Source organism: Patagioenas fasciata, chromosome 9 (assembly GCF_037038585.1).
Source record: "Patagioenas fasciata isolate bPatFas1 chromosome 9, bPatFas1.hap1, whole genome shotgun sequence".
In the NCBI taxonomy this organism is placed as follows: domain Eukaryota; kingdom Metazoa; phylum Chordata; class Aves; order Columbiformes; family Columbidae; genus Patagioenas; species Patagioenas fasciata.
This window is the reverse complement of record NC_092528.1, coordinates 9,837,048-9,850,529: the sequence shown is the minus strand read 5'-3', so window position 1 is coordinate 9,850,529 and position 13,482 is coordinate 9,837,048. Positions and strand designations below refer to the sequence as shown.

The following is a 13,482-nucleotide window of genomic DNA, read 5'->3' as shown; positions in this document are numbered from 1 at the left end:
GTCTCCACATTTAAGGGTAAGGCTAGACACATTTATAGATAATTATCATATTACCTCAGTTTTCTTTGTACTAGGAAAAGCAAACCATGGACTTTCAGAAAATACTCTTCATTTTTTCTGGTAATTTTATTAACCTCCTGCAAAAGTTATCCCCCTTAAGGCTCCTCCTTCCCAAGTATGGAGAATCAGAGTTGAAAGCAATGTGAACAGACTTGTTTGTGAGAACATAGGAGGCAACTCTTGCCAGGTCTGGCATCATCGTGCCCTTGTGTCTTTGTGGCAGGGACACGGTGTGCTCATCCCCAGCCGCTCACCCTTGCAGAGACTCGTGCCTTCCTGTCTAGGGCATTATTGTGATTATTACCAAAAATAAGTGCAGATCTCACTGGTGACAGCATCGTCACCCATCTGATTGTGCACCCACACATGTCTAGAGATGCTGTGCGGCCCATGTTTTTCTTGCAAGGGGCAACATCGCAAGAAGTGGTGACACCGTCATTCAGAGCACCTGTTGGCACCCTCAGCCACCCTCTGCCTCTGGACCTGGTGTATCAAACTACCACTCTCCCAAAAATGCACTATTCTGAAGGGTCAAAGATCTTTTGTAAGCAACTCTTGCATACTCCTCACCAATAATTATGATGTTTACCTTACATTTTTATTACAATTGTCCACCTTTTTTTTTCTTTTTACTTTAACAGGATGCAGAAAGCCTTACTATAACACAACAGGATTTTTAGCCATATGGTCTATTTTCAGACTACATGTACTGCAATTGAAAAAGCAGGTTTTATTTTTGGAAAAGACTACACTAAGCTCTCTAAAGGTGAAATTTGTGCCTGTGGCAGGGACGAACCCCAGGTCTATGTCTAAGTGAGGCACACTGGATATCAGATCAGAACGATCTTCTTGGTGCATCACAAAAAAGTTACAGCCCAACACCAAGATAAGACATCAAGGCGAGGTGTCTGCTTGCTTCCTTGACCCAACTGACTTACTGAATTTGAATCAAATTTTGTTAATTTCTCTTTAAACAGCTATTGTGTTTGGTTAAAACAGATTATTAGCTAGAATAAGTTGGTTTTTTTTAATTTGTGCTCACTTTACATCATTCACAATTAATACTTCTTGAGTGGAAGTTTACCCAAACTATTATTATGAAGCTTTTCCTAATAGCAATAAGATTCTGTGAGTGCACATTCTTTTTACTTCTTCACAGCATAATCAGAAAATACGAGAACATACTTAGCTTGTGTAATTTAATTCAGTGAATATTAAGCTGATCATGGTGCTACCAGTCTTCTACAAATACACTCACCTTTAATAAGCTGTTGAAAAATAGAAACTGTAAACATCAAAAATAGAAGCATTAATCCTGCAGTATAACAAGGTGAATCTCTAAAAATCATCTTAGATTCCTGCTGAAATAATTCCACTACATTAGTAATCAGACAAGAGAGAAATAATTGCTGTTAGCCTCTCTGCTGTGGAGTAAGGCTCTGCAGTGGACTATCCAGGAAATCAGAAACAGCCAGATTAAAGGAAGGACACAAAGGGGAAACAAAAAGTATTCAAAGATAAATGAAAATGTGGATCCTTAAATATCTAGTGTGTCATCTGGCAGTAAAAGTATGAGAAAGAGGGTAATGAGTCAATCTGCATAAACCAGGAGAACAAAAAGTAATCACAGGTAAAGACAGACTTATGCAAATACAAAACCTCAAGGAGAGAGGATTGGGAAGTGGATGTGGAGAAGTTGGGGCTATAAAATTAGGAGGAAAAGTTATATATAGAAAAAAAAAGGAATGGTTGCAAGAAAATTCCACAGAAACCATGAAAAGCTAAATCATCATTTAAATGCACATTCTCCATCACCTTTGCAAGACAACCTTGACCAGAAATGTAGCCAAAAGGCAGCTCCATGGGGAGCTGCAGTGTCGCAAACAAATACAGGAGGAGAGGTGCTTGCATGGCTACAGAACTGGCATGCTTATTCTAGGTATGGGCCATTTTAGGTAGGAAAGTGCTTCCAGACAACCTAAGAAACTTGATGATAGAACAAAAGAAACTGAAAAAAAACCCCACACATCAAAAATGGAAAAAGAACTTCCAAAATGCTGTGTATAACTCAAGTGGAGATACATTGGAGGAAATGAGGGTGTCAGCCCCCACTTTGTGGGGACACAGAGTCCAAGACTTGTGCTCTGCATGTTTCCGTGTGCTTGAGGAGAGCCTTCCCCTATACCAGAAGCATCGTCATGGACAGGAAATACAAATATCAATGTAAATAAATGTGAACTATGTAGGGGAGAGAGAAATACATAAAACAGAGGAATCTACTAATATTGGCCCAATTCCCGTGTTGGAAAAGGTCTAGTCAGGAGAGACATGAATAAAATTCTAAAACCATGTTGCATAAATTATGTATAGATGTTCAGTTAAATTATTCTGATATTGTACAGGTGACTTGTAAAGCAAGATGTGTTAAGCAAAGGTTATTGTAAGGATCTGAATAACTACAGCGGAAGGAAACCTTCTGGGGTTGCCAGTTGCTCCAGAAGGTTAGATGTCTGTCTTCTTTAGATTTAAAAAAGGACTGAAGAATTGAGCAGTACTACCTCCTTGAGTGGGTTGTACTACTTTCTGAAGAAACTAGACAGGGATAATGCATCAGGCCTTTTGAATTTCTATGAAATACAGACAAAAGAAGAACATCCCGAAGAAAATATATAACAAAATTGAAGACAAATAAGTTCATTTTGCTTATTTATGCTGTAATATATGAATGCTAGCCAAATGTGAGAAGCAGCAGCAAAAGCAACTGCCAAATGTTTAGAAAAAGGAGCTAAGAGCATATATGGAGTAAAATTAACCATAAATGTTATCTCAAAAGAAAGGACCCTCTTGGAATAAGCATATATATGGCAATTATGTCTAAAATTTGTTATGTTGCTATTGTTTTGTGAAATGACAGAACATCTGCTCAGTCACAAGGCACCAGTAAAATGCAGCTTTATGCCTAAAGCGATATGTCAGCCCCTAACAAAAAATGTATATAATAGGCTAAAAACAAAGTCACATTGTCTTTTTCAGTTGTAGTAATTTCTGACCTCATAATGGTTTAGAAAGGATTTTTTTTATTTTTGAAAAAAAAAATGAATGGAAGGATTGAGTCATTTATGACTCTTCAGGATTAGGCTTTGTACATTATTTGTGCATAAATTGGCAAAAAGCTTTGTCTCTGCAAGTCATATTTATGGTCACTAAAGCAGTTTTTAAGAGGCAACTTGCTTAAAAGTACCTTGAGAAAAGATCATGCTTAGCTTACAGTTTCTAAATGCAGTATATGATTGGCCATTTTTTATCGCTGTAGAAACTGCAGCAAGTGAGATACGTGCACTCACATGATGTGTGGACTGAAGTCAGATTTCACCTCAAAGCTGTCTCTTTGGAGAGGAAGAGCTTTCACACTGAAATCCATCCAATAGAAAACTAATTAACAAATCCCTCAGGAAACAATTGTTGTATGGGATTTGTCTCTGAGTATTCCAAGCACATAACTTTTAAGTGGCTTTATTCAAATAGTATATTCTCTTAGATTTTCATTGTTGTGTTCACTGACCTGAAAAGCGTGAAACTGTGGAGCAAAATATAATTTTAAAACCTATTTTCGGATGAAATGAGACCATTATCCTATAGCTTGGATATGTCCTATCCCCTGAGATATACAGGCATGTGTGACCCCTCAGTAGACAGACTGATCCATGAGACGAATTGAAACTGGCACTTTTATCGAATAGTTTTCATGGACCTAAATAGTTATTACTTAATTAATGTGTGGAAGTATTCATGTGGAACATGCCTTCATGAAAAAACATGAGAATGAATTTATATTCCAGCACATCTGCTGTCAGAGTGAGAATTAGGGTTAGAGTCATTGCGGAAGGCTCAGGGGTTGTGTGTCACGTAGTCTTTGAAGCCTCTGAAGTCTGAAGTGTTTTTCTATGTGACGGGGAATGCATTTGCTACGTCATCAAGTATTAATAGGGGAGAAAGACAGCAACATTTCTCATGTGACTTCTTTCTTCTCCAGAAAAACATACGTCAGCAGAAATTTTTTTTTTTTAGGTTGGCACCTTTGCTGGAATAAATAAAAACCATGAGGATAGTCACCTGTATCTGACTCAGAGCTGAAGAATAATATGTTATTTTTAGCTTTCAGCTGAATCAGGTACAGATAGTAAAGCTTTCCTACAGAAAGACTGTATAGTTTTTTGAAAAAACCTTTAGAAGTTTATAAACCTGATCCAAAGCCTTTTGCCGTTGGGAAATTTCCTGGTTTGAGTCTGTTTTCAGTTGGGCTGTACAAATCTTATTGATCTATTTATATAACCTTCTCATGAGTTTAAAAAAAAAAAAGATGTTTTTCAGATGCGCAAAGTCTTTAATGCTTAATTTTTAAGCTGTTAAGATGTTTTTCAAACCCTAAGCAGCAGATATCTTCTGCTTTGTGAAGGTACAGGCTCCAGTGCCCAGCCTGAAATACATTGCAATTGTTTAACCAAGGCATCAGTTCTCAGCACCAAGACACTGCGCTCCCAGCCTGGAGCTGTTGTGCAGTCACCAGGAACGGCCAGATGGCATTGTGCATCAGCAGCTGGAGTATAAGTCAGCAAAATCAGGCTTGTTTAAGTGTGGTTTATAAGAAATAATAGAAGTGACATGACTGACTCCAGTCTCTGATCTCTATTGATAAATATGGGCAAGGGACTGTGACTCTACAGCCAACTGTGGTGAAGCTGAAAGTTTTAGGGGTTGGTGGCAGCAGCTTGGACAGTTGTTGAGGCTTTTGGGCATATTGTGGCTGTCTCTGAAAAGACCTCAGACCTTCATATGACCTCCAGCTTCTGATGGAGATCTCTCAGCGCCTTAGCCGCAAAGCATTAAGGGCATTCCCTGTCCACAACCATCTTCTGGACCTAGCAGAGCTTAACAAAACATGAAGGTTCATGGCTTCTTCTAAAGCTCTGCCATCCTAGCCCATCCTGATGCAGTCTGTGTGATTTCAGTGCAGTTGAGAGGCCTTTGAGAAAGGTTTCTATGATTCCGTGAAAAAAGGAGATGGACAAATGCTGGTATGCACTTTGCTATCGCACTAAGACATCGATTTTGCTGAAGTCATGTGATGGTGGCCAAAGGACATGTATTCCTTCAAAATCTGGAAAAGAGAAGGGTGCTCGATCAGAAGTCACTATGCAGTGGTGACATAGCCCTTCTCAACAGGGCTGCACACTGTGTGGGGAGCTCCTTCCTTCGTCTCCTAGAATGGGTTTATTTATAGATAAACCATTATCTCTTCACAGGGTTGGGCTCTGGCTCATCAGTTGAGGTGAATGGCAGCCATAGGTAGAAAATTATTTGCTGGAACAGTCATTGGAAGAGGTTGAGAAAGGGTATACAAGGGGAGAAGGTTTGGTAGGTTGCACATGATTTGGCTTTAAGTTGTAATGGTGTAAAAGGGTTCTGCGTAGTTTGATGCCCTTCTGTCCTGAAAGGCCAGGAAAGCACTGTTTCAGCCTTTGTTAGTATGGGCAGGAGATGCCTATGTGGGCTATGGCTAATCTCTTTTTGCAGTGAAGGCACTGAGAACACAGAAGTCTGCAAAATGCTGCAGTGCACCATGTTGAAAAGCTGAACTGGTTTCTTGCTGTTTGTCCAAAAGAACGGTACACATTTTGTTCAAGTATGTACTTGTTTTGAGCAGAGGTCAGGATTGGACCATGAGTGCTGAATGAAATACATTTTTTGAAAAGGAGTACTCTAACAGGCAGTAAACATCTCTGCTCTGACTGGCAAGCAGTCATTAAAAGCCTTCATTAAATTTTGCATCTGTTCTGTTCACCACTTAGCCATTTCTTTTCATTCGGAAGGATTATAACTAAGAATGAATGAGTCTCTTCTAATATGGTCAGGACACAATACATCTGTGAAGGAACTGAGTTATCTTTCTCCCTCATAGGCAAATTTTTCTGATTGTTTAACAAAATGTTGTTTTGTATTGCCATGACATCAGTCTTTATGCCTGTGAATAGCGAGGCTCAACATTAAGCAACTTGTTTATAAAAAAAACAGTCATGCAGTAACAATTAGGGAGTGTTTAATGCGCTTCCCCACCAGAGTCCATACCCTCTCCTCCCACTTACTGATCTTCCCACTGCAGTATGAAGTTATTTGTGTCTTCAGAATGAGAAAACAGATCTTTTCAATGAAAGGATGAAAAATTTCCAAAGTTCTACCATATAAAAGTTGGCATCTGTTGTTCTGTAGAACAGGATCTGCTGCTCTGATCCAAGTGTTAGTCAGCCCCAGAGCAGAGGGTGGGAGCTCACAGGTTGTGAAGGAGACCATCACACAAAGGGAAATTGCTGCATCCGTCATCATCATTTCAACCCAGTTAATACAGTTGTATTAGCCTTGTGCTCCAATTCCTCCCCCAGCTCCCAGCCCACCTCCTTTTTAGTGTGAAATGTGTCTGAAATCTTCAAAGTAGCTACATTTCAAAATACATTTTGCTCAGTACCAAGAATAATCATAGTCCTCTGGGATAAAGCAGATCACAAAGCCTGAAATGAATCTGCGGTACTTTGAGGGGGAAGATGCTTGTGATGAAGGATATTGGGTAGATCCAGAATCTAGCTGACTTGGAGAGGTATTATGAAGTTTTTCAATTTGTTTAAAATATTTCTACAGAACTAGAATAACAGGTCCTAATTGTACCTTGTCATAGCATGCAAGCAGAGCTAACATGAACAAGGTTTTTGTAACTCTTAAAAGAAGGCAAAGGAGCTGCTGCCTTTCAAAACAATGTTCATGTGCCTTGCAGGCTGAGTTTCACTGATGTGAAGGAAGTGATCAGAAATTCTGGATCGGCTCTTTCCATCACTTAAAACCAAAATAAACTTTCCCAGTGTAATTTTCCAAGAAGATTCAGAAAAGAAATTGATAGTCATTTGTAAAATGGGGGAGACAGTTATGGGGGAATGGAAACTTGATAGGGGAACTATGGGTGAACTGAAAAATAATTTCTTCCCACAGCACGGATAGTAGGCAACTGTTCCTGGTGACAGGCAGAGTTATCTAAAGATCAAAAAGATTAGTTTTGGTAGTAAATATGTTGTTATGGCAAGTGTGACTTAGTACAATACATTTAGATTTATTTTAAAAAAGGTTTTCTGATTCTATGCTTAGTCCAAGAACCATACTTCAAGTAAAATTTAATTAACAACTTGCAGTTGGTACAGGCATCTTAAATTAGGTCATCTTAAAAATCATATCCAGAGACCAAGGTTTTCAAGTGACCAAGCTTGTAATGAAAAGTAGCAAGTACCCGTATCTCTTCAAAGGTGGTCAAGTCTGTTGCGGTCTTCAATTGTAAATAACCCAAAATAAATACTTGAACAGCTGGCAGATTGTACCATCATTAACCAGTGATCTCCAAACTGTGGTTTGCAAGAGGAAAAGCTGCGGGACTTAGAGTCCCTGTGATTATATTAGTAAATGTGATGTTTTCAGTTAAAAGTTCATTGGTAAGTGTCCCTGGTCATCTGTGGTGGAGAAAATTTAATGGTATAGTCTGTTGTTCCAAAATATTTGGATATCGCAGCCAGAAAAAGCCTCCAACTTGAGGAGCAGTTCTTGAAAGTGGTTTTTCTTTATAAACCTAGCTTGGTCACCAGAGGCACAAACTGTGTAAATATTCTGACCGTTGTTGGTTTTTTGCTTCTTCTATTATAGCTGGATGCTGAGAAGGCAAAATTGAAACTGGAGAGATGGGCTTCTCGGGATGCTGGCAGTGGGGGTGGAAGAAGTGAAGAGGTGGAGTCCAGCGGGGATTGTGACGATGAGGATGGCTGCCAAGGATCCGGTGACAGAATTCACACAGCAGGTAAATACTGTTTCTATAGGCACATACGGAGCTTAGAAATTCACAGATGTCACAATTAGGTGGACAGAGCTAAGATTTGCACTGCTTGAAATCCTACTAAATTCAAATGTTTTGAATCTTAATCTTTGAAGAGCTGCAGTAAAAATAGAATGATACAGACAGTAACCCAATATAATTTAACACTTGATGTGCAGATAAAAGACTTAAATGTAGAGGGAATAATACGTGCAGTGAAATCTAGATCACAGAAATACTAAAAGAGCCTTCCTCGATAATGTGGGCTCTTCAAATAAATAGAAAATTAATGTCTTTATAGACTCTGCTAAGTGTTAACATAAATATTTATCGGTTGCATAATGATACTGGAGGATGATCTGAATGGAGTTGGCTTCTCAAAATATATATTGTTGAAAAAATGTACAAAGCACCGATTTTTTTTTCCTAGTGGTGAGCTGCCGCATAAATAAAATTTCTTGATAGTCTCAGGTATGCATTCTGCAATATTTATTCATGAAATTACTTGGATAATATGTCATCAAATGTAGAATCAACATCAGAATCTAACTTAGTTTCCACCAAAATGGTAGCAGTGTAATAGGTACTTAAACCCTTGCCATGGTAAGTCAATAAGAAGATATTTCCATCTAAATATTTGATATTATTGGTTTTTCTTATCTGGAAGTTCTGATTCATTTCAGCTCATTAAAATGTAACTGCTTTAATTAGCATTGTAATTGGGTTTGGATGTGCAAGTATATGAAATACAGGTACAATAGTGTTGAAAAATAGTGTTCATTAAGATGGCTGGAACTCAGGTAAGTTTTAAACTGCTGCTTCATTCTGCTGCGATAGCCAAGTGCCCCTTCATTGTCCCTTTACCACTGACTGAAGCATGGAAAAATGTATCCCATATTCAAGTAAGACTTGCAAACAAGCTGTGATTAGCCTGTAGTCAAGACTTCAGTTGTTCCTATTGTGAATATTTGTTCAGGAAAACCCAGCTTAAACATGTTTTTGAAATGTGTGCGAAATGTTAGATTTAGCTTGCAGCACCAGGTTATAAATACTTTAAATTTAATTTGTGTTGATGAGCTGTATGATCAAGAAATGTGAAGTATTATAATATAGGGACAGTATTTTTAAAAATTATTAAATAATTGCAACTAGAAGATTAAGTAAAGATTTTCACCAGCTATTCACTAATATTCTTGAACAGAACTTTGATGCAGTGTTACTTTAAAACTATTTGCTTAACCTTTGTTTATCGTGTATTGTATTATATACATTAGATGTTTTGGGCCCTGAAGGTTTGTGAGGGTAAATACATTAATATGCTTTCCTCTGTATGTGAAATAATACAAACAAAAGCTAGGTGCTAAGTACTCTTCAATGAACAATTAAACTGTTAATACGCTGTTTTGGGAGGATGTGTAAGCGTGCTTACATGGACAATGGCAAATTTCAGGTGTTCAAAATAAAAACTTGAGAATACTTTCAAGGCTTGACTCACAGCTGGCTTTAATAGTGGAAAACTACTGAATGTCTTTTTCTTCCCCTCTTTTTGCAATCTATTTAATTAAAATATTTTATGCTGATATCGTCTTGGATTTAAAAGAATTACATATGTATAACTAGCTGTTTCAGAATTTAGTAGGGTTTATATCCAATTAAAAACATAATCACAATTAATTTTAGACAATGGTCTTGATTTGTAACAGTAAGAATAAGTGTTTCATTGTGTGACAATAGAATTGCTGTTTCATAATTAGCTTTAAAATATTGTACTTTATACAAGCCACTAGCAGTAAATCTGTTTTGCATATCTGGATACAGTTAAGAGATAAAATGGAGTAATCTCATTATAGAGCTGCTTTGCTTTAATATAATGTTAAACAAACATCACGTTAGTTGAATTTCCTCTTGCTGCATGTCTGTAAGATGGTGTTTCTAATTCTGTGAATTTGTTATATTTTCTAAACTTTTAAAACCTGTTTGGTGGAGGTGGAACATGACAATGTTGACTATTCCTTGCTCATTTGCAGTACATAGGGAACTGAGACGTGAGTTGAAGCTAAAGATAAATCCCAAGTAAAACCCTGATTTGAAGCTTAGTGAAGTTAGTGGGAATATTCTTACTTACTATGGCAGGTTTGGATGAGACATAAATGATAGCTATAAAATGCCAGCGATCTCATCAGTGCATGTTGTAGTGTTCAGTCATACCTTAGAACAAAGGAGGAATAAAAGCCTTTCAAAACATAGACTTTTTGGCAGAGCAGTCACGCTTTTAACAGCAGGTCTGTGGTACAGAGAAAAGAAAGGAAAAGATTTCAATGTCAGCCTCTAAAATGCTGAATTTAGAATGTAGTAAAAATGTACTACATTTGTCATTTATTTGAAACGGATATGAAAATGATATTTATAATTTATGTGTTGAGAGACCTGCTTTGAGCATTGCAAAAGACTCAGATTGCTTTAAAATAGTTTCTGCAAAGCTACTGAACACTCATTCCTTTCAACCTCCCAGAAAAGGGAAAAAAAAAAAAAAAAGACCTTTTCATTAACAATAAATTGCCAGGAGTTTCATCAACATCTGGGTTTCCATCTTCACAACATTTCTGTTCATAACTATTAAAAGATCCCCCTGGACAGGGTACATGGCCGTCTCCCCAGTTTGCTTTTCCAAATTGTGATCAGAGGGCCTGGCTCCGAGGGTTTAGATTTCTGTGGGCACCAGGTAGGTGAACACAGAAGTGATTCTGTTCTTGTGTGTGTCAGAAAGCTCCATTGAATGTAGCCTTTCCCACAGTTCTTTTTTGTTGGGCATTGCTGTGTGTCACCTTGCAGTGCATACTATGCATACTATAATCTTGTCCTGTGGTTTGTCACCTTCTAGCCTTTGAGAATAATTTCTACATATCAGTTAATAATTTTATGTCTGCAATTAAGATACGTGGCTATGTATTATTTAGTGCTGGGGTTTTGTTTACTTTTGTTACAAATAAGTCTTTGCTAACCAAATTCATTGTCATCTAAAAAGATCACCACTTATTCCTTTAGGTATAATAGGCTTAATTATCTATTCTGTATCATGTTTACCCAAATGATTTAATATGAACAAGATACGATAAACCAATTCTCAGGAAACTAGCGTTCTCTTAGGAAATTCTGTATGGTGGAAGATACTTTAAAATGTCAGATTCTCACAGGCCTTCCCAATTTGCACAAGTATCTCTTCTTGGGGAAAGCTGTGGAAACAGCTCTGTTTCTCAAGCAGACCCATGTGTTATTTGTTGGCAAGTACCAACTTTTTAATGACAACATCTGTTAATCATCTTTGAGGAAAGCTTTGTTGGGAGGGCTTTTAGAAGAGGAAAGCAATCCGTACAAATCCGGAGCATGGACGGGGAAGCTGCTGTGTGTTTTGCACTGCTTCAGCCCGGCAGGTTTCTAGGCAGAAGCGCAAAGCAGCACCTTGGTCTGAACCTTGCTTGGCGCTGCGTGGTCACCTGAGCATGGTCTTACATGAACTCTGATCACAAAATGAGTCCACTGATGTAAGTGCCTGTTCTTAAGCACATACTGGACCATGAAAGGTGGTGGAGTGGGGAAGGGCAGGGATTGCTCAGTGCCTTGCAGGATCAGGCCACAGCGATATTTACTAGGAGAGGGATTAGCATCCTGTAGTTCATGAAAAGACAGAACAGGAACAGATTCACATTGTGTCCCTCCTTTTCACTATTCAGAGAAAAGGAAAAATGTTTCAGTCTGTTCAGTGAAAAGTGGGAAGGAAATTAGTGCAGGGGATTTCCCATTCCCAGCTGTGCTGCACAGCTGTATGTAGTGTTGAGGCATCAGCTAAGCAGTGTTAACCAACATTCGATCCCTATTCAGGGAAATCACTAGGTGATTAGCCATTAAACGAAGTTTAGAGGAAGTGTTTAGATCACAGGCAGGGACCTGAGTTTAATGCAAGTTCAAAGTCACCAATATAGAGCTCTGGATTTCGTGGAAGTTGTGTAGCATTATGTTGAAGAAAGCTCGTGCTGACACCAGCTCTTGGCATGGGTCCGTGTGCACACCTGTCTGCAGGTGGGGGGACATGGGTGTTCCTGGGCCTCCTTACTAGTGTGTATCACTGTACTTTATATGTGTGTGTATGTTCCGCATATTCACAGAATCACAGAATGTTAGGGATTGGAAGGGACCTCGAAAGATCATCCAGTCCAATCCCCCTGCTGGAGCAGGAACACCTAGGTGATATTCAGTGTAAGACAGAAATCAATCCAACCTTCTTTCTAGAGGAACGTGATATAATATTGCGCAAAGTCATAGGGAATATAACTAGTGCTGGACTGCAGCTGTGCTTTTGCTGGAAAGGCAGACAAACAGCACAGGTTAAGAACAACATATATTCTAGTGTATGCTTGGGCCTGCTCTCCACTGAACAGAATAGAAAGAGCCAAAATGTCTGGTGTGTGTGAACTGCAGTCTTTGCACCAGATTCACCCCTCTGTGGGTATAATCTTTATATATGAGTCAAAAACCTCAGCCCTCAGATGTGTTATGTATTAACTCCACTTCTTCTGACATGCCGCAAAACTTCAGATTGTTGGGAAACAGAGACCTGGATTTTACCTTTCCCCTGGCTGCCTGCCTGCTCCACACTGAGATGGGCTTCAGCTTTGCCCCCATCCCAAGAGCAGTGGGTTTCCACGGAATAACAACAAGTGCCTGACCAGTGATGACCCTTGGGCACAACAGATTTTAAACAGTACTTTAAAATGGTCTCTGTCGGTGCAGGCGTTAAAGAAACAAACACATCCTGTGACATCCCAGTCAGACTTTGAACATGACTGTATCAGATGTTCTTTATTACTGTGATTTTTGCCAGGTTCTTATCTAACCCCCAAACCAGTTTTCTTCTGTACTTCTTCCTAATTCTTTCGTGAATTTCCCTCCCTGTAACAAGAACTTTCTGATTTCAGATGTCTCTCTGTCAGATATCTCGCTTCTTGTCATGGTTCAGTGCCCGAGTGGGAACCTATAACAAATTTACATTTTTAGCACATTCAGATGACATGATTCCAACCCTTGGCTTTCTTCTTGGCTGTTTAGGCACTATGTAGCTTCAGTGCACCTTTCTGCTCTAGACAGAGCATCAGAAGAGATTATCCTGGTTGTGGATTTCTTCTTCAGGGCATATGAGAAAGCTGCTCTGCCCCACCCCCGTCCTGAATGCCTTTATAAGTGCAGACAAGTACATTTTCTTTTTTCTTAATGTCTTCTGTCTGATCTGTATCTGCTTTCAGCAGCTATGGAAAGTTAATGTATTTTTCTCACTCCTCATGACTGTTTTCATTATCAGTGTTTTCTTTCTGAATATCAAGATTCTTTTGCCCTTTATTACGTTATCATTCTCCTGGCTTGTCTGTCTTTTCTAGGCATCAGTATTACTGTATGAACTGTCATTTTAATCATACTTCATTTCCATTCACCATGTTACAGGATGCACTTACACTTGTATTTATCCAAAT

At 38.7% G+C, this 13,482-nt stretch overlaps 1 protein-coding gene across 2 annotated transcripts in view; it reads left to right on the top strand.

The window, feature by feature from the left end:
* LOC136105341 (glypican-5-like) overlaps positions 1–13,482 on the top strand; it is a 349,014-nt gene that overhangs the window by 245,602 nt on the left and 89,930 nt on the right. For both annotated transcript variants that reach the window (XM_065845058.2, XM_065845059.2), the window contains one exon: positions 7,795–7,945. In XM_065845058.2, the coding sequence (XP_065701130.1) occupies positions 7,795–7,945 (151 nt within the window). The remainder of the gene's footprint in view (positions 1–7,794; positions 7,946–13,482) is intronic.